The sequence below is a fragment of the Phoxinus phoxinus genome, assembly GCF_949152265.1.
Source record: "Phoxinus phoxinus genome assembly, chromosome: 24".
NCBI classification, from domain to species: domain Eukaryota; kingdom Metazoa; phylum Chordata; class Actinopteri; order Cypriniformes; family Leuciscidae; genus Phoxinus; species Phoxinus phoxinus.
Window position 1 is genome coordinate 27188160 of NC_136899.1, and position 22615 is coordinate 27210774.

The window sequence follows — 22615 nt, forward strand, 5'->3', positions numbered from 1 at the left end:
CGCTGGTGAGGACGCTTATATAGTTATTGTTACAGTATTTATTCCTGGTGTGAATGAGCCTTAAAATACTCCAAATAACTATATAAAACATCCAATATCAAATAGAAACAGGAAGATGCCATTGTCTGTAACTCCAGCTGTAAAACACTGATGGCCATGTGATTTCAAAACGTAGAGTAAAAACGGCTTCTGATATGACTGGCGCCACTGCACTTTTCACTATCGCTATCGCTGCATTGCTCTTCTTAACCCTCCTCCTTCATCAATCCAAACAGCTGACGATTTTTTCTAACACACAGACTCTACCCTCGTTCTCCTTGCTTTCAGAGGCAGAAGTCTCCAAACTCCTCCTTTCCAATCGCCCTACTACCTGTCCGATCCTATTGCCACTAACCTACTTCAAGCCATTTCTTCCTCTGTTATACCCGCACTCACACACATCATAAACACTTATCTTTACACTGGTACGTTTCCCACAGCATTTAAGTAGGCTCAGGTAACCCCACTGCTTAAGAAATCCACTCTAAATCCAGCACATCTAGAGAATTACAGACCGGTATCCCTTCTTCCATTCGTCGCAAAAACACTTGAACGAGTTGTTTTCAACCATATCTCTTCTTTTCTTACACAGAACAACCTCTTGGACAACAATCAGTCTGGCTTCAAAAGCGGACACTCAACTGAGACTGCTCTGCTCTCTGTAATTGAAGCTCTGAGACTGGCAAGAGCGGCTTCCAAATCCTCAGTTCTCATCCTGCTGGATCTGCTGCCTTTGACACAGTTAACCACCAGATCCTCCTGTCAATCCTAAAGATGAAGGGCATCTTGGGAACTGCACTCCTGTGGTTCAAGTCTTATCTCTAAGGGTCCTTCAGGGTGTCATGGAGGAGTGAGGTGTCTAAGACCCAACATCGAGCTACTGGAGTGCCTCAGGGTTCAGTGCTTGGACCACTTCACTTCTCAATCTACATGACATCACTAGGATTCAGAAACATGGCTTCTCCTATCACTGCTACTCTGATGACACACAACTCTACCTCTCACTCCAGCCGGATGATCCGACGGTAGCTGCTCGCATCTCAGCCTGACAGACATCTCTGGCTGGATGAAGGACCACCACCTTCAACTCAACAGTGCGAAGACAGAGCTACTTGTGGTCCCAGCCAATCCAACACTTCATCACAACTTCACCATTCAGCTCGTCATCCATAATTCCATCAAGGTCAGCCAGGAATCTTGGAGTTGTAATTGATGACCAATTGATCTTCACGGACCACATTGCTAGCACTGCCCGGTCATGCAGATTTGCCTTGTACAACATTAGGAGGATCAGACTCTTCCTATCAGAGCTACACAACTCCTTGGCCAGGCACTTGTTCTATCCGGACTGGACTATTGTAATGCTCTCCTGGATGGTCTTCCAGCTTGCTGCTAGAGTGGTCTTTAACAAGCAGAAGAGAGCACACGTCACTCCTCTCCTCACAAAGTTGCACTGGTTGCAAGTTGCTGCTCCCATAAAATTCAAGTCACTGACGGTTGCCTACAGAACAACCACTGGCACTGCTCCCTGTTACCTAAACTCATTACTTCAGACTTATGTGTCATCCAGAAACTTGTGCTCTGCAAGCGAGCCGCGTCTTGTGGTGCCATCTCAAAGAGGCACAACATCTCTTTCTCAGACCTTCACCATGACTGTTCCCTGCTGGAGGAATGATCTAACTCAGCCAGAGCTGCTGAGTCCGTAGCCATTTTCAAGAAACGGCTGAAGACGCATCTTTTTCGGCAGCACTTGATCCAGTAATACTAACACTTTCTCTTCTATTCTAATATAGACAAAAAAAAACTTTACGTGTTCTGCGTTAGATTAAAATGTGAAGAGTTATAGCACTTGCATTTTGTTGTTTAACTGTTAGTTGAACTGTTTCTTTTGTTCTCATTTTAGCTCGCTTTGGATAAAAGCGTCTGCTAAATGAATAAATGTAAATGTACTTGCATTGCATGGAAAAGAGCAGCTTGGACATTGTGCTAAACATCTCCTTGTGTGTTTTATGTCAGAAAGAAAATCAGGTTTGGAACGATATGATCAGAGTAACTGAAGAAGTTCTATTTTGAATTAGCTTTACTTTAAAAGTGTTTTTTTTTTCTTTTTGAGAGAGAGAGAAGATAAAACGGGAAAACATAAATTCATGCACTTTAGGGGTCCAAAAAGGGGAAAAAACACAAGTCCATTCTCATGTCTCCAGTCTGCCACGCTGTCGGTCTTGTGGCGCGGGTGATGTTGTCCAATGTTGTTCAGAATGTGAACGAGCCACAAATCAATGTCTTGGCGTCTCCGCCTGAGCTGACGGTTATACGACACAGCTGTCGTGGCGTTTGAGGAGCTGCTCATGCTAATGTACGTGGAGCGGCTCATGCTAATGTACGCACTTTAAAGGGTTTAGAGAAGATGCATGTCTTTTGTTGATTTCCTTTATGAAAAACAACAACAACCGTGCACAACCATGGTCATCACAATATTCCTGTACTGTGATTAATGTGCTGTGTAAGTTTACTGTGGTTTATGGTATTATAAGCTGTGAGGAAGCTCAGTTTAAACAGACACACAGGATCCGGCATGAAGAAGCTGCACTGTAACACAGTTAGTTAGTGATGCTAAACAGACAAACGTGGTCATAAAACACTTCGTCCCAAACCCCGTGAGCGGCCTAACCATTGAATGCATTTAACATTTAAGCATGTTTTATCCAAGCAATACGAAGCAAAATTATGATGTGTTCCAAAAATATCTCATTTAATAATGATACATAATATTCTCTCTAATCTCACATACCTGTGTGTATACACAAACATTAAATAATAATTTATCATAAAAAATAAAAAAACTACTTTAAAGTAACCCTGAGGTGTGAATCCAGCTTTTAATGTAGTTTATGTGTTTTTAATATGCTTTAAGACAAACCATGTGTAAGTTCATAAGTGGACAGCATTGCTGAGTATTTTCTGCTTAAAACTGCAGTGAACCAAAGACAGTCTCAAAAACACGGCTTGAAATCGCTGGTGTTTCTGACGTCACACACTACCTTGTAACCAATCAGATCAACGTGTGATCGCCAACCAGTGGATCTCTGAGTGAGTGCGTGGAGGTGGGGCTCATTTGCATATTCATAGAACCGTGAATACTAAATGAGGCAAGGGTGTCGAGTTACATTCAAGATATTTCAAGGCATGAAGACATTCTTTACAAGGTAAAAACGTTTAAATATGTCATTTTGGTGATCAAAGATGAGTGTTAAGGGATACAATTATTGACTACAGGGGGACTTTCAGATGCTGCTCTAGAAGGCGAGCGTTTGGATCAGAACCAGTGTGTAAATACTAAATGAGAAACTCACCACGAAGGGCTCCATCCGTGTTCCTCCAGCGTTCCCGATGAAGATGCCGGAGCTGGGCTGGAAGGAGAGTGTGTGTTGGCTCCGGTGGAAGGCCACACGATGGTGTTCCTCACAGTCCATGTAGAGCTTCACCTCGTCTCCCTGCACCGCCAGTGTGAACCTGGCCCACCGGCCCGTGAGCTCCGCCATCTTGAAGGAGGCCGCCTCGCGCGTGTGTGTGTCTCCGGGCTCGCTGTAGTACAGAAGCACTCGCTGAGACCCGTCCTCCACCGGCGCCAGCGCCACACCGAGCTGCACCAGCTTCTGCAGGGCGTCAGTGATGGCGAACAGCACGCCTCCTCGACGAGAGCTGGGTTTGGCCGTGACGATGATGGCGAAGTCGCGGTAGAACGGGTCGGGGATGAAGGAGCGCGTGAGGCGGCCCACGTTAGCGTCCGGCCCGAAGCTGTACGCAGGGAATCCCTCGAAGCCGGTGATGAAGGAGACCGACGGGGGCAAGGGCACGCCGATGAGCTCTGTCAGGTCCAGCTGCCCGCCAGAGCCACTCTCTACACACACACACACACACACACACAAATCAGCGGTTAATATTGGATATTCTGCAAGTAACATCTCATTTGCAATGTTAGCTTAGATATAATAGTTAGCTTAGCAACATACTAACATTTGACTACTGAAAAACATCATCAAAAACACAGTAAAAACAGTGAAATATTATTCCAATGTAAAACCACTGATTTCTACAGTCAAACCAAAAGTTTTTCAGACTCCATCAACATTTCTCATATTTTATCATAGTAAAAAAAAAATATCAAAATTTATATCTGGTGTCTGAATCTTTTTTGGTTTGGCTGTATATGAATATATAGTCAAGTGTAATTTTCAGCATCATTACTCCAGTCTTCAGTGTCACATGATCCTTCAGAAATCAGTATAATATGATGATCTGATGATTTATGATTATGCATTTATGAACATGATCAATGTTGCTTGAGGAATTGGAGTGCAATGCATGTTTTACAAAATATGAGACATTATTATAAGCTCCTGTGTAAAAGCATCTTTCCCTCTCTAGCGTTTCTTTAAAGTTTCAGTCCAGCTAATAATTAATCTAAAAATTAAGGTCTTTATAATCACTCCATGCATTTTCCTGTTTATGTGCTGAGCGGCGGCCAACAGTCCTGCAGTTTTATTACCACACACACACACACACACACACACACACACACACACACACTTCATCCGGGGCTGTAAACTCCCTCCAGGTCCTACATCTTCATTCCCCTCCACTTCAATCGGCTTCTGTTTTCAGGGAAAATCTCCCTTTCAGATGAGAAACCAAAACTCCCCTGAAGCCTGAGATCATCACAGATCAGCTTCATGTACATTTATCCAGCCGAGCACATCAGACTGAGGCCGTATCAGCCGGCGCTCGAGCCGCAAGTCCTCGCTGGAGCCCGGGATCCACACATGGTCCTGATTAGTCGAGGAGACCGGCACAAACAATCGCTCGCTCTGTGACGAGACACCATCATCTGGAAGCTGTTAGCGTGGGCTAATAGAACCGCTGAGGAGAACGTGCCTGTACAAATGGGCTTGTGAGGAAACACAACAGCCTGAAGAAAGAAACGCCACTGCTATCTAAGCACTTACAGCACAACTCAATGGAAGAACTAAGGGCTTCTGCTATACTAATGCTAAATACTGTACATCATAACACTGAGCCGTCTGTCCCAAATGCTAACTGGAGTTAAGGAATCTCCCATTTCAGGTTCATTCGCTGTTTCCATCCAAAGTTACGAACTTGTGTGCAAAATTGGAATATCGCTTAAAATATTAGTTTTTTCAAAATAACAAAATCGTCACTTCCTGGAAATTTGGCAGAAAATATGAGTAATAATAAACTAAGTTTCAGGAATCGTGCTGTTTTTCCCTCCATCATAACGAGTGTGTGTCGAGCGTCAGAGAAACACAGTTACCGCGGTCGGGTTCTCTAGCGTTCGGATCTGGTGTTCGGGAACACACACTCATTTTGATCACACACTTCGACTTTCAGAAACACCAAACCAACATTAGAGACGATTTATTCAGTAAATGTGTTTCCATCGTAGATTATCTTCTTATCGGATCAAAACTATTAACTACCTCAATTGAGCTTATGAGTTTTTTTATGTGCATTTTTCAAATTCATGCACATCTTGACGTTTCCATCCAGTGTTTTTCAAGCAATATCCCAATATTTGCATAAAATTAGGTGGATGGAAACAGCTATTGTTATGGCTGCATGATTAATTTTAGTCCTCAGTTGTAAGTCGCTTTGGATAAAAGCGCCTGCTAAATGACTAAATGTAAATGTAATTGAAACCGCACGTGATTTGGCAGTGGCTGTGATTATTTTATGTGCAGCTCGTCAGTGAAGCACGGCTCTGTGATCAGCAGTAAATGCTCCATCTGAACACCAGAGGGCGTCTCTCACTTCTTTCTTGTTCGTCCATCAAAATTGATGATGACCATGGCACGTTTGTCATTTTGTTGGGTTTTGATGAGTGCGCAGATGGCTGAAGAGGCCAATCCGAGCCCAGAATTCCCTGTGGCACACTGGACAGGTCAGGGAGGAAGTAACGCTCTGAGGTGCAGCCACATGTCCTTCCTTGGTAGATTTGCGCTGCTGCCTCTTCAAGATAGCACAGGAGCTTCTCCTACTCTCACAGAGGACTGCGCCGTCCTGGACTTTTCTTCTCCAGGCAGCTCGGTCCTGTGCTAGGGATTCCCAGCTTTTCAGGTCGAGTCCAAAGCTCTTCAAGGACGCTTTAAGGGTGTCCTTGTAGCGCTTTTTGGGGCCACCTTGTGTTCGCTTGCCATTTTTCAGCTCGCCAAAGAAGACTTGTTTTGGAAGTCTCACGTAGGGCATTCTGGTCACGTGGCCAGTCCATCAGTTGTTCCCTTTGCAAGCATGGTGTAGATGCTGGGGATATTTGCCTTGCTGAGGACTTCCGTGTCAGAGATTCGGTCTTGCCACTTGATCCTCAGCAGTTTCCTCAGACAACTCAAGAGGAAATTATTAAAAAAATTTGGCATGGCGCTGGTAAACTGTCCAGGCTTCACACCCATACAGAAGGGTTGGTAAGACAACAGCCCGGGAGACCTTCAGTTTTGTCTCCTGCTTGATGCCAGTCCTTTCCCATACCGAGTCACGTAGACGTCCAAAGGCTGCGCTGGCCTTGACAGTCCTGATGTTAACTTCATCATCTATGTGCACAGCACGAGACAGTATACTACCAAGGTAACTAAACTTGTCAACGGCTGAAAGCTTTTGCCCATTCACAAAGATGGTTGGGTCAGTGTAGGGTTTCCCAGGAGCAGGTTGGTATAGGACTTCAGTCTTCTTTGTGCTGATTGTTAGGCCGAAGTTATTGCAAGCTGAGGAGAGGTGGTCCATACTGTCCTGTAGATCTTTATTTGAGCCAGCAGCCAGAGCACAGTCATCAGCAAACAAAAGTTCTCGAACAGTGACGTCCTCCACTCTAGTTTTGGCTTGCATCCTCCGCAGATTGAATAGCCCACCGTCAAAATGGTAGATGAAGTTAATCCCAGTGTTGTAATTGTGGAATGAGTCTTGCAGCATGGCAGAAAACACCATGCTGAAGAGCGTTGGCGCTGAAGAGCGTTGGCGCTAAGACGAAGCCTTGCTTCACCCCGTTTGTAATTGGGAACGGATCAGAGAGTTCTTGCTGGTCTCTGACGCTGGCCATCATGCCATCATGGAGATTGCGCACAATGCCAATGAACTTGTCTGGACACCCATACTTAGCCATGATTTTCCATAGGCCCTCCCGGCTGACTGTGTCGAATGCTTTTGTTAGATCAACGAAAGCCATATATAGATCAACATTTTGTTCTTGGCATTTCTCCTGTAGCTGCCGAGCAGTAAATACCATGTCAGTGGTTCCGCGGTCTTTTCTGAAACCACACTAACTCTCAGGTAACAGACCCTGGTCTAGATGGACAATTAGGTGGTTCAGAAGAATTCTTGCCAAGATTTTGCCAGCGACTGATAGTATGGAGATGCCTCTATGGTTGTCGCAGTCCTGCCGATTTCCTTTCCTTTTATATAGATTGATTATAGTAGTATCCTTGAACTCCTTGGGAACGACTTCTAATTTCCACATAGCCTGGAAGAGGTCGGTCAGTTTCTTGACTAAATCACACTATCTGTAGCTGAATAAACAGAAGATGAAACGCTTTGATTGATTAAACATGACTAATAAACACACGACTACGACAATATAGTCTTCAAGACTATCGGGTATATACATGATAATAAAGTATATTTTTACTTCGATGATAATTGACATAGCTTTTATCACTGTATCGAATACTATGAAATAATATGATGTGTGCCTTAATGTGTGTAAGAATCCCCATAATCTCACGGAAGGATGTTTTAAAACACTCATCTGACGTTATGAAGGGAGTTTGTTGAACAAGAGGTTTATAAATGCTTCTCATGTTTGGAAAGATGTTTGATGCGTGTTGCTTTTTCAAATGCACGTTATAAGCGACTCAAACTCGCAGTGCTGTCAGAGTGAGCAGCGTTTACTGATCACAGAGCTGTGCTTCACTGACAAGCTGCGCAGAACAAATAATCGCTGCCTCCGTGATTTCAAAATTACAAATTCATGAGTCATGTCAACCAAAGTGAAGTGTTTATACACAAGATTTCACTGCAGCTGTTCTAAATATAATGAATAAAGAGACTCTTCCCTGACACCAGTAACCTTCACTGACACCAGTAACCCTCACTGACACCAGTAACCCTCACTGACACCAGTAACCCTCACTGACACCAGTAACCCTCACTGACACCAGTAACCTTCACTGACACCAGTAACCCTCACTGACACCAGTAACCCTCACTGACACCAGTAACCCTCACTGACACCAGTAACCCTCACTGACACCAGTAACCCTCACTGACACCAGTAACCCTCACTGACACCAGTAACCTTCACTGACACCAGTAACCTTCACTGACACCAGTAACCTTCACTGACACCAGTAACCCTCACTGACACCAGTAACCCTCACTGACACCAGTAACCCTCACTGACACCAGTAACCTTCACTGACACCAGTAACCCTCACTGACACCAGTAACCTTCACTGACACCAGTAACGGATGGAAAAAATTAATGTTCATGTTGTTAATCAACAACAGAAATGCTGAAGTTGAGCAGACTATCAGTGGACTCCACATCTGCAGGGTGGAGCGACAGACGCTTAATGAAACCAGGATTCCCATCTCGACTCCAACACAACTACACACACCATCTCGACTCCAACACAACTACACACACCATCTCGACTCCAACACAACTACACACACCATCTCGACTCCAACACAACTACACACACCATCTCAACTTCAACACAACTACACACACCATCTCGACTCCAACACAACTACACACACCATCTCGACTCCAACACAACTACACACACCATCTCGACTCCAACACAACTACACACACCATCTCGACTCCAACACAACTACACACACCATCTCGACTCCAACACAACTACACACACCATCTCGACTCCAACACAACTACACACACCATCTCGACTCCAACACAACTACACACACCATCTCAACTTCAACACAACTACACACACCATCTCGACTCCAACACAACTACACACACTATCTCGACTCCAACACAACTACACACACCATCTCGACTCCAACACAACTACACACACCATCTCGACTCCAACACAACTACACACACCATCTCGACTCCAACACAACTACACACACCATCTCGACTCCAACACAACTACACACACCATCTCGACTCCAACACAACTACACACACCATCTCGACTCCAACACAACTACACACACCATCTCGACTCCAACACTACACACTATCTTGACTTCAACACAACTACACACACCATCTCGACTCCAACACAACTACACACACCATCATGACTCTAACACAACTACACACACCATCGTGACTCTAACACAACTACACACACCATCTCAACTCCAACACTACACACTATCTTGACTCCAACACAACTACACACACCATCTCGACTCCAACACAACTACACACACCATCTCGACTCCAACACACACACCATCGTGACTCCAACACAACTACACACAATGAGGAAAAGGTCATATGAAATGTTTACTTCTTTACATGCATGAATTAATGCATAGCTTTGAGTTTTGAGACTTGCATGCGTCACAGTGTAAATGCTTACATGCATATGAACCGGTAAAACTTTAGCTGTGCATCTAAACACACACAATAATGACAGCAATAATCTGTTCATAATTTATTGACTTGCGCACATTTGGCCATTCATAAATCAAAGACTCTATAGATTTTCCTAGTTTCACCAGTCTGTTGTGCAACTAGTGGAAACGCTTAGAAGTATGAAGACATTTGAGTGTTTATTGCAGTTTTATGAGTCCAGAGCAGATGTGAGGCCTGAAGATCGACACCACACGCTGCTGATGAAGAGATGCAGGTTTGAGTTATTGGGCTCTCAGTGTCAGGAGGAGTAAACAGGAGCACATTACTGCTTATTGGGAATGTTTTCTGTGGAATGGACCAAAGGTTGAAGGGCTTGTGTTGATCATGTGACCACAGGACTCGCTAAAAGAGCCGGACGAGGTTTGGAATACGCTTTGCTGAATCTAGGCTGGGTTAAATAATGAAATTAAAATGTTAAGCTTTTAAAATTAAAACACTACAACATGGTAAAAAAAAGACTCTAAATTGAAGTTTACTGATTTGTAAATGTACACAATGGAGCTTTTTTTGGCCTAATATGACTAACTATTCCAATCACAATCTGTTTAAAAAATAAATGTTTTAGATGCTTTAAATACATCAAAAAAGCCCATTATAAACCAATGTGCATAGAATAAATAAATGAATAGTGCCGTTCCGTTAGTCACGTGTGCTTTACAGGAAAGTATCGTGCGGATCGTGTCTCTCAGGGATTTCCTGGATTCCAGTATATGAGTAGCGGTGTAAAAGAGCGAAGGCAGAGTGAAGGATCTCTTCAGTCCAGAGTGAGGTATTGGCATTGGCCTGAGTCTGTAGAGTCGAAGGTCTACAGAGCCTTCCCATGAGCCTCGAGTGAGCGAGCAGAGCGGAGGACGTGCTTTCATCATTCCTGAGGATTGTCACTTGATGAACACCAAATGTTTAACAAAAAATACATAAATTAGTATAACGCATGCAATGTGAATAAAAGTGCAATGAGCTCAACATCATATGTTTCTGGTCACACTTGGCGAATCGTGCGGTTTATAATGTGTTTAGCGTCGCTGACCTCGGCTTCAGGACACGAGAGACGAAGCCAGACCAGCCATATCACAGTCTCTGAACAATTACCCTAACCCAAACTCAAGAGTCCAGCATTCCCCAACAATTCCCAGCATCCCCTTCTTCACACTGTAACGCACTGTAACACACTGTAACGCACTGTAACGCACTGTGACGCACTGTAACACACTGTAACGCACTGTAACACACTGTAACCCACTGCTACACACTGTAACCCACTGCTACCCACTGTAACGCACTGTAACACACTGTAACGCACTGTAACGCACTGTAACCCACTGTAACCCACTGTAATGCACTGTAACGCACTGTAACCCACTGTAACACACTGTAACGCAATGTAACGCACTGTAACGCACTTTAACGCACTGTAACGCACTTTAACGCACTGTAACCCACTGTAACGCACTGTAACCCACTGTAACCCACTGTAACCCACTGTAACGCACTGTAACCCACTGTAACGCACTGCTACACACTGTAACCCACTGCTACCCACTTTAACGCACTGTAACCCACTGTAACCCACTGTAACGCACTGTAACCCACTGTAACACACTGTAACCCACTGCTACACACTGTAACCCACTGTAACGCACTGTAACCCACTGTAACCCACTGTAACCCACTGTAACCCACTGTAACGCACTGCTACACACTGTAACCCACTGCTACCCACTTTAACGCACTGTAACCCACTGTAACCCACTGTAACCCACTGTAACCCACTGTAACACACTGTAACCCACTGCTACACACTGTAACCCACTGCTACCCACTTTAACGCACTTTAACCCACTGTAACGCACTGTAACGCACTGTAACCCACTGTAACCCACTGTAACCCACTGTAATGCACTGTAACCCACTGTAACCCACTGTAACCCACTGTAACCCACTATTAACCCACTGTAACCCACTGTAACCCACTTTAACCCACTGTAACGCACTGTAACCCACTGTAACGCACTGTAACCCACTGTAACCCACTGTAACGCACTGTAACCCACTGTAACCCACTGGAACCCACTGTAACGCACTGTAACCCACTGTAACGCACTGTAACGCACTGTAACCCACTGCTACACACTGTAACCCACTGTAACGCACTGTAACGCACTGTAACGCACTGTAACACACTGACTGTAACGCACAGTAACGCACTGTAACGCACTGTAACGCACTGTAACCCACTGTAACCCACTGTAACCCACTGTAACCCACTGCTACCCACTTTAACGCACTGTAACCCACTGTAACCCACTGTAACCCACTGTAACCCACTGTAACACACTGTAACCCACTGCTACACACTGTAACCCACTGCTACCCACTTTAACGCACTTTAACCCACTGTAACGCACTGTAACGCACTGTAACCCACTGTAACCCACTGTAACCCACTGTAACCCACTGTAATGCACTGTAACCCACTGTAACCCACTGTAACGCACTGTAACCCACTTTAACCCACTGTAACGCACTGTAACCCACTGTAACCCACTGTAACCCACTGGAACCCACTGTAACGCACTGTAACCCACTGTAACGCACTGTAACCCACTGTAACGCACTGTAACGCACTGTAACCCACTGCTACACACTGTAACCCACTGCTACCCACTGTAACGCACTGTAACACACTGTAACGCACTGTAACGCACTGTAACACACTGTAACCCACTGTAACGCACTGTAACCCACTGTAACCCACTGTAACCCACTGTAACCCACTGTAACGCACTGTAACCCACTGTAACGCACTGTAACCCACTGTAACCCACTGTAATGCACTGTAACCCACTGTAACGCACTGTAACACACTGTAACGCACTGTAACGCACTGTAACCCACTGTAACGCACTGTAACCCACTGTAACCCACTGTAACTCACTGTAACCCACTGTAACCCACTGTAACCCACTGTAACCCACTGTAACCCACTGTAACGCACTGTAACCCACTGTAACGCACTGTAACCCACTGTAACCCACTGTAACCCACTGTAACGCACTGTAACGCACTGTAACCCACTGTAACCCACTGTAACGCACTGTAACGCACTGTAACCCACTGTAACGCACTGTAACGCACTGTAACCCACTGTAACGCACTGTAACCCACTGTAACCCACTGGAACCCACTGTAACGCACTGTAACCCACTGTAACGCACTGTAACCCACTGTAACCCACTGTAACGCACTGTAACCCACTGTAACCCACTGGAACCCACTGTAACGCACTGTAACCCACTGTAACGCACTGTAACGCACTGTAACCCACTGCTACACACTGTAACCCACTGTAACGCACTGTAACGCACTGTAACGCACTGTAACACACTGACTGTAACGCACAGTAACGCACTGTAACGCACTGTAACGCACTGTAACCCACTGTAACCCACTGTAACGCACTGTAACCCACTGTAACCCACTGTAACGCACTGTAACACACTGTAACATACTGTAACCCACTGTAACCCACTGTAACGCACTGTAACACACTGACTGTAACGCACAGTAACGCACTGTAACCCACTGTAACGCACTGTAATGCACTTTAACGCACATTAACGCACTGTAACCCACTGTAACCCACTGTAACCCACTGTAACGCACTGTAACGCACTGTAACCCACTGTAACCCACTTTAAATCTTAAGAGACTATGTCGAAAGACTGAACGCTTGTGGAAATCCACTAGCCTTGAGGTGCACAGGCTTTCTCTCAGGGATCTTGTGTTGTCCTATATTGTGACGGTTGAAAAAGCCAGATCTGAATATATTCGTCAACTGTTAACATTAATTTAACTATTGTAACCCACTGTAACACACTGTAACCCACTGTAACCCACTTCTACCCACTGTAACACACTGTAACGCACTGTAACCCGCTGTAACCCACTTCTACCCACTGTAACACACTGTAACGCACTGTAACCCGCTGTAACGCACTGTAACCCACTGTAACACACTGTAACACACTGTAACGCACTGTAACCCGCTGTAACGCACTGTAACCCACTGTAACACACTGTAACACACTGTAACCCACTGTAACCCACTTCTACCCACTGTAACACACTGTAACGCACTGTAACCCGCTGTAACGCACTGTAACCCACTGTAACACACTGTAACACACTGTAACGCACTGTAACCCACTGTAACTCACTGTAACGCACTGTAACGCACTGTAACCCACTGTAACGCACTGTAACGCACTGTAACCCACTTTAACGCACTTTAACGCACTGTAACCCACTGTAACGCACTGTAACGCACTGTAACGCACTGTAACCCACTGTAACGCACTGTAACCCACTGTAACCCACTGTAACCCACTGTAACCCACTTTAACGCACTGTAACCCACTGTAACTCACTGTAACTCACTGTAACACACTGTAACGCACTGTAACGCACTGTAACCCACTGTAACGCACTGTAACACACTGTAACGCACTGTAACACACTGTAACGCACTGTAACGCACTGTAACTCACTGTAACCCACTGTAACGCACTGTAACACACTGTAACGCACTGTAACGCACTGTAACACACTGTAACCCACTGTAACGCACTGTAACTCACTGTAACCCACTGTAACGCACTTTAACGCACTGTAACACACTGTAACCCACTGTAACGCACTGTAACACACTGTAACGCACTGTAACCCACTGTAACGCACTGTAACCCACTGTAACGCACTTTAACGCACTGTAACACACTGTAACCCACTGTAACGCACTGTGACACACTGTAACGCACTGTAACGCACTGTAACGCACTGTAACCCACTGTAACGCACTGTAACACACTGTAACGCACTGTAACCCACTGTAACGCACTGTAACACACTGTAACACACTGTAACCCACTGTAACCCACTGTAATGCACTGTAACGCACTGTAACGCACTGTAACCCACTGTAACCCACTGTAACGCACTGTAACCCACTGTAACGCACTGCTACACACTGTAACGCACTGTAACACACTGTAACACACTGTAACGCACTGTAACGCACTGTAACCCACTGTAACCCACTGTAACGCACTGTAACCCACTGTAACCCACTGTAACCCACTGTAACCCACTGTAACGCACTGTAACGCACTGTAACCCACTGTAACCCACTGCTACACACTGTAACCCACTGTAACGCACTGTAACCCACTGTAACGCACTGTAACCCACTGTAACGCACTGTAACGCACTGTAACGCACTGTAACACACTGTAACGTGAGCGTTACAGTCCAAAGTAGTCGAGTTCACGCGCATAGGTTTAGTTACCAATGATCACGCGTGTGAACTCGACAATCGACTACTTTGGACTTCGACCGAAAACAGGATGTAAATAGAGGTATTTGCGCTGGCTGAAATAACATCATTTTTATTCATATTTTTCACATCTACTGCAGTCAGATTCACTGTGTTCACTCGGAAGGAATCACTCAACATGGCTGAGCACTTGTAATGACACATCAAGGATGTTAAGAGGATAAAAGCAGGTTTAAAACTTGCCCCATTGAAGTCAACAGGGTGCAAATTTTAAAAAGAGGATAACACTGTGTAGGCAACACCGATTTTTGTCGTTGTTCTCTGTATTGACAGCACTCCAAATTTACCAAAAAATTACCTCAATGTTAAAATTGACTGGAGTTCTCCTTTAAATACTTCATTTTCAGATATTTTTATTTCTCAAAGAGACTGATAAAGTAAATGTTCTTTGTGAGTTTCACACAGCATCAGTTACACAAACTCTCTCCGCTCGACATAGTTCTCCTCCAGCCTGAGGTTTTCCTTCTCGAGAACACCAGTGAGGAAATCTGGGAAAATATTGCGAAGTTCAGCAGTTGCTCCAAAACGCCCTCATGACGTCTGCTGTGTGGAATAATACACACTTTGTGAAATCACTCACTGAGTGTCAGTTCTGTGCCATTCTGAGTAATAAATGTCCTTTAGCTGAGGAAAGTATGAACAGAGTCTGTCGGGTCACATGACCGGCGGGTGATTATCGACAAGAGTGTGTGAATCAGTGACAGGAAGCAGCACAGGTCCACACACACACACACACACACAGGTGCAGGTCCGTATGAAGTCACACAAACACAGACACACACACTCACACACACAGGTGCAGGTCAGTGTGAACACGAACACACACGAACACACACACAAACACACACACACTTGGGAATGCTACATTTCTTCACAAACATTTACACCAGCCTCTCGCCTGCTTGCTTAATTTGCTTCAAAGTGCAAAGTAGCATAAAATCCTTTCAAGTGCAATTTACAATGCAAACATTTCATCAGAGAGAGAGAGAGAGAGAGAGAGAGAGAGAGAGAGAGAGAGGGAGAGGGGGAGGGAGAGAGAGAGAGAGGGAGAGAGAGAGAGAGAGAGAGAGAGAGAGAGAGAGAGGGAGAGAGAGAGAGAGAGAGAGACAGAGGGAGAGAGAGAGAGAGAGAGAGAGAGAGAGAGAGAGAGAGAGAGAGAGAGAGAGAGAGAGAGAGAGAGAGAGAGAGAGAGAGAGAGAGAGAGAGAGAGAGAGAGAGAGAGAGAGAGAGAGAATTTGAATTTTAAAATACCTTTTATTACAATTCAGGTCACACAAGAGAATACAGCTTAGTTTCTAAAACTCACCAAATACTACTAAAAGTCAGAATATTATTATCAACGTTACACAGAACGTCTTTTATACACCACCTTTGTTCAAACATCATTAAATTGTTTGTGTCATCATAATACCGGAAATCAACTACTACTCTAGATTTCACCAACAATGAGAAAAGCAGTACTACATCTACATCAGAATCCTTTTCAATCTTGCTTTTTCTGCTTACATAGATTGCCATTTTTGCTTGACCCAAAAAGAAATTAAGCAACTGACATTCACAAGACCGATTTCTTGAGTACTTAAAACCACAAATAAAAATCTCCATGGAGAACACTTCATCAAATTGCTTAAATACATCGTGTAAAAAAGTAAACAAAGGCCCTAATCTACTGCAATGCATAAAAGTGTGAAAAACAGTTTCCCTTTGTAAACAAAATGGACATTCAGGATTAACTTCACGGTTTATCACTGAAACAAATGCATTAACCGCTATAGTCCCATGCAAAACTCTCCATTGCAAATCCCCTGTTTTTTTAAGCAATGGTGACTTATAAAGTGCCCCCCATTTAGGTCTTGTATTTTCACTTAGATGTAAAACATTACGCCACGGTGTGTCTATCTTTCCATCAAGAGTCTTCTTATTAAATGCTTTAACACAACATTCATACATTTCCTTACTAGATGCTTTTCTTTCTCCTAATAAACTTAAATCATTACATTCCAAGAAAAAACCTGTACACATTTCTAAATCAGGCATTAAAGACAGATTCGGAAAAGGATCGTCCTCCTTTGGTTGAATGCACCCTTCCTCATAGTCTTTGATCATTTTCAACTCTTCATCAGTAATCGCTTCTTTCCATTTAGACAACAGCTGATTTAACACCCGTGTTGACCTCATCTTCATCATTCCTTCCATTGTCTTGGTGTCAGATAAAACAGGTCCAGTTATGCGAATTAGAGTCCCAAGAGTAATGATGTGAGATTTCATAAGTAAGTCCATCAGAGCAGGAAAACATCCTTCATTTGAAACATCAAAACGTGAGCCACAAATCAACGGTTCTTGCAATGTCCAGTACAAGGAATCTGTTTTTTCACTTCTCAATACTTTAAAACATGACCATACTTTGAATAAATTACAGTAAAAGATTGGTAGCTTAGATATCGACAACTTCTTGAGGTTCATCCAGAACAAAGACTTATCCAGCCCCAGACCTTCAAAGTTTCTGAAAATAATGGAAGCAACCAAGCTCCAATTCTGGTTTACAGGACTTTCAAGAAACCTTTGTGCATATTTTAACCGAAAAGCTGCCGCTCTACTCTGCAGATGAATCAAACCTTGTCCCCCTTCATTCTTAGACAGATATAAAACACCCTGAGGCACCCAATGTAATTTGTCCCAAAAGAAGTTAACTAATATGGCTTGAATTTTTTTCAGAAGAAGTGCTGGGGGATCAATACATGTTAACCAATGCCAAAGAGTGGAGGCTACTAGATTGTTAATAATTAAAACCCGTCCTCTATATGACATATTAGAAAGTAAAAACTTCCATTTACTCAACGGCCCCACTATTTTTTCTTCTACCCCCTCAAAATTCTTTCTTACCATTGTGTCATTCCCCAAATATACACCTAAGTATTTAAACCCGTCTCTACTCCATTTTAACCCTGCGGGGAGACTAGGTTGCCCATAAAGCCACTTTCCAATTAAGATAGCCTCACTTTTATTCCAGTTAACCTTAGCAGAGGAAACAACCATAAAATCACTTAGAATCTTTGTTAGTTTTGACACATCGCTTTGTTCTTTGATAAAAATGACAATATCATCAGCATAAGCTGATAACTTAAAATGCTTTTCACAGTTTGGAATAGTTACACCCTTTAACTCTGCTCTAAATTTTCTTAACAGGGGTTCAATTGTCAAACTGTACAACATGCCTGAAAGAGCACAACCTTGTCTAATACCTCTATAAACACTAAAGGGGGCACATAAGTCACCATTCACCTTCAGCAAACTTTCAACATCACAATATAAAACTTTTAACTTATCAATAAAAGTTCTATTAAACCCAAAAGCGTCTAAAACCTCCCATAAATAGCTATGTTCGATTCTGTCGAACGCTTTCTCTTGATCTAATGAAATCAGACCAAAATCAAAACCAAAGAGCTTACTGACATCAAACATATCTCTAACAAAGGAAATATTATCAAAAATTTGCCTTCCTGGCACACAATAAGTCTGATCAGTGTGGATGACCTCCTCCATTCCCTTACTCAATCTATTTGCTAGTGCTTTAGATAGAATTTTATAATCACTGCACAACAATGACACAGGCCTCCAATTTTTAATGTCGCTCAGATCTCCCTTCTTTGGCAGTAGAGTCAGCACTGCTCTACGGCAGCTCAGTGGTAACCTTCCACTGTTTGTACTTTCATTGATGACTGCAAGCAGATCGGCACCAATCTCAGGCCAAAAAGACTTATAAAAGTCTATAGATAGGCCATCTATTCCAGGTGCTCTGCCGCATTCCATGCCCTGAAGAGCTTTCTCCAGCTCTTCTAGCGTTATCTCTCTACAGAGATCGGCATTTCCTTCTTCAGTCACCTGAGGAAGATCTTCAATAAACACATTAGTGTTTGGCCTGTGTAAAAGTTCACTGCTGTACAGTTCCTTATAAAATTCTACCGCTCTCTTCCGAATTTCTGCATGATCCGACAAGAGTACACCCTCTTTAGAGTGCAAAACATGAATACATCTTTTTTGCCCATTTTTCTTTTCCAAATTGAAAAAAAATGTGGAGCATATATCCATCCACTCTATATTCTTAAAGCGAGATCTGATCAGAGACCCCTGTGCTTTCAGGTCTAAAATTCCAGCCAATTCTTTCTTCTTCCTGTTTAAAATTTCAATAAGCTCTTGATTCTGCTCTGTTCCAATAGATTCTTGAAGTTTCTTTATATCATCTTCTAACTTTACCATTGAATGAGTAAGTTCTTTAGTGATGTTGTAAGCATACTGTTGACTCAATTGTTTAATTTGGGTTTTCCCGAAATCCCACCACTGCTGCAAAGATTGAAAATCAGATTTGGTGGTTCTAAACTCACTCCAAAAAAACCTAAAGATATCTCTAAATTCCATATCAACTAAGAGTCTACTGTTAAAATGCCACATTGCGCTCTTTGGTTTTATGGATCCTAAAGTTAAAAAGCACTGAACTAAACTATGATCCGAAAAGCTAACTGGAATAATAGAACAATCTCTAAAAAGATTAAGTTGATGGCTAAAACCATAAAATCTGTCCAATCTTGCTAAGGACAACATATTATTATAAGTGTGACTCCATGTATAATGTCTCTGTGTCTTATGAAAATTCCACCAAATGTCTACAAGCTCATGTGTTTCTATAAATTGAACTAGCCTTTTTCGTGAAGCCATATGGGGTTCAACATGATTTCTATCTGATGCAAGTTCGGTGCAATTAAAGTCTCCTCCAATCAAGAGCAAATCTTCAGTATTGCAATCACTTACTGCTTTACATAATATATTTAGAAATCCCAATCTTTCAACTGTATTGGTGGGAGCATAAACACAACCAAAACAGTAAAAAGAATTTTCAAATTGAGCTCTTACTTTTAAAAATCTGCCTTTCACCACTTCTTCCACTTCATAAGAAATTGGAATGGAGTTTTTAGAAAATAAGATGGCAACACCGCCACTCAGAGATGTGTTATGACTAAAAATGGTTAACCCATCAAATTCTCTTACCCAATTTTCCTCATTAGAGACATCACTATGAGTTTCTTGTGCAAACAGAATATATATTTTCTTTACCTTGATTAACTCATATAATTCAAACCTTTTCTTCTCTTCTCGTGCCCCATTTAAATTGAGAGAGGCTAAATTTAATTCTCTCATTAAAGAGAAGAAAGGATAATCAAGACACACACAAAAAGTGTATTCTTAAAGCTTGGCATCGTCAACACTAATTCCTAATTGAGAGTTTACTTTAGTGAGAATTTTCCTCAGTCTGTAAACCTCTTGATCAGAAAAAAGACCTTCACTCTTAAAAACCTTTGCTTTTTCTACAAATTGCTCCAAGTCAGGAAAATACTCTGTAATGCGCACGTTTCTTACACCCTTTGTTGTTCTCAAAAAGAGCTTAATATCGTCTGCGCTGTAGGATTGTTCTGGCAACTCAATATTTGTTTGATCGTAAGTAAAACTGCATTCTGAAACGTCAGTTTCACTGTCAGTATCAGTTTGACTATTTTCCACTGTTTTCGATTTACTGCCGTGGCTCTGCCTCATCCTCCTCTTTTGTGGTGTTTTAAAAACACCTTCATCTTGTTCCCCCCCAGAACACTGATCCCCTTCCAGCTCCATGTTTTGAACCTTTTCAGAGCTCGACATATCGAGCACATCAGTTAGCTGCTGCCCTTCATTAGATACAGAGGCTTTTTCTACACCTACTACTGCTATTTTCTCTTTGCCTGTTTGTTTCAAAGCGGCAGCCTCACCTGATGAATCGATTAAGATTACCGGTTCTTGTACACTGTTTACTTCAACTACATCCACTGCTGAAGGCACGTCACTCCTAACAACTGTTGCTACCTCCACCCCACCAACTTTTTCAACCGGTGCTGATGAAACTTTTTCCTTAGATTGCTCATCCTTTTTCGGACAAACCCTCACGAGATGTCCTATTTCACCACAACCAAGGCATTTCATGCTATTGGTTGTGGCATAAACCACATAGTTGAAGTCATCGTGATTGAAATTAAACGTCACATCCAATTCATCTTTGTTATCCTTTAATACCATAAACACAAAACGTCTGAACGACACTACATGTTTCAGTAACGCGGATTTACAGCCAATTTGAATCATCTTTATTGGGGAGACCAACCTACCGTGTCGCTCCAAAAATTGAACAAGCTGCTCGTTTTTAATGAAAGGCGGCACGTTTGACAAAGTAACCTTTTTGGACGGAGCCGATAACGGTAACACTGGAACAAACACATTGTCAATGACAACTCCTCTTTCAACCAAAACGTTCGCTAACTCAACGGTTTTCAAAAAAACAACAACCGCGTTGTTCATTTTTGACGCCGACAAAATATTTTCACAGCCGACCACCTCTCCCACAGCCAGACTGCACTCCTCCACGCTAGCATTCAAACTTATTTTCACCGCATGACGCCGTGTGAGGAAATCTAACGTCCTCACACCTGAAGTCATCCTGCCAGTTATAAAAACTGGCAGATAGACAACAACACCCTATCTTAATACTTCTAAACCCGTATACCACAAGTGCAGAGATAAAAGATAGAGAATACAAAGAAGGAGGTCAAGCACTCACCACACTTCTCACTCGCTCACTCACCAAACGCTCACGCATGCGCACACAGAGAGAGAGAGAGAGAGAGAGAGAGAGAGAGAGAGAGAGGGAGAGAGAGAGGGAGAGAGACAGTAACTCGTGACTGATGATGATTGATGGCGTTTGGCAGGAGTTGCTCTTCTCTAGCGGTCCTGCCGCTGTCCTGACCCTCCGCTAACGCTGCGCGGCGTCTCTCGGGTCGGTTCGGGTTCCTCAGAGTTCTGATGGATCGAGCGCCGGCTGTGTGTGGAGACAGAAGACACCGGGAACAATACAGATGCTGTGTGATGAGACGAGTGTGTTTACTGTGGCACACGAGGACTTCAGACACGGGTTATTAGCACACATCTGTTCCTGTTCATCACGAGCCGAGATCCACACACACATCCTTCACTGAGATCTGTGTGTCCTGAGCCAGAGTCACTGCGGCGAGCTGGACCTGAGGCCACGGGACCGGCCAACACCAGACTCCAGAGAGAAGAGAGTCTTCTGCTCAGAGCTGCGTGTGTTCAGCACAAATACAGGAGAACAGTGAAATATTATTCTAATGTAAATCAGCTTCTCAATGTGAATATACAGTAAAGTGTAATTTAACATCATACTTTTTTGTTTTATTTTTAACATCATCTTTCCATTGGGAAAAAGGTCTTTATAGTTGAAAAAGGTTCTTCCGATTATAAAAATGTTCACAGAAAGAAGAAAGAACGGCTGTGTTCAGTGCCATGAGAAACTCTGAGCTTTAGAGGAGTCTTCGGTTATTCTCTCTGTAACTCAGACTCCGGAGGACATGTTCGCTCCTCGAGAAGCACATTCTTGTCCCCGATCCAAGCGCTGAAGG

The 22615-nt window shown here is 43.4% G+C and overlaps 1 protein-coding gene across 2 annotated transcripts in view; it reads right to left on the minus strand.

Moving 5' to 3' along the window:
- Nucleotides 1-22615, minus strand: part of col15a1a (collagen, type XV, alpha 1a) — a 116084-nt gene that overhangs the window by 59501 nt on the left and 33968 nt on the right. For both annotated transcript variants that reach the window (XM_079601117.1, XM_079601118.1), the window contains exon 3: nt 3393-3940. In XM_079601117.1, the coding sequence (XP_079457243.1) occupies nt 3393-3940 (548 nt within the window). The remainder of the gene's footprint in view (nt 1-3392; nt 3941-22615) is intronic.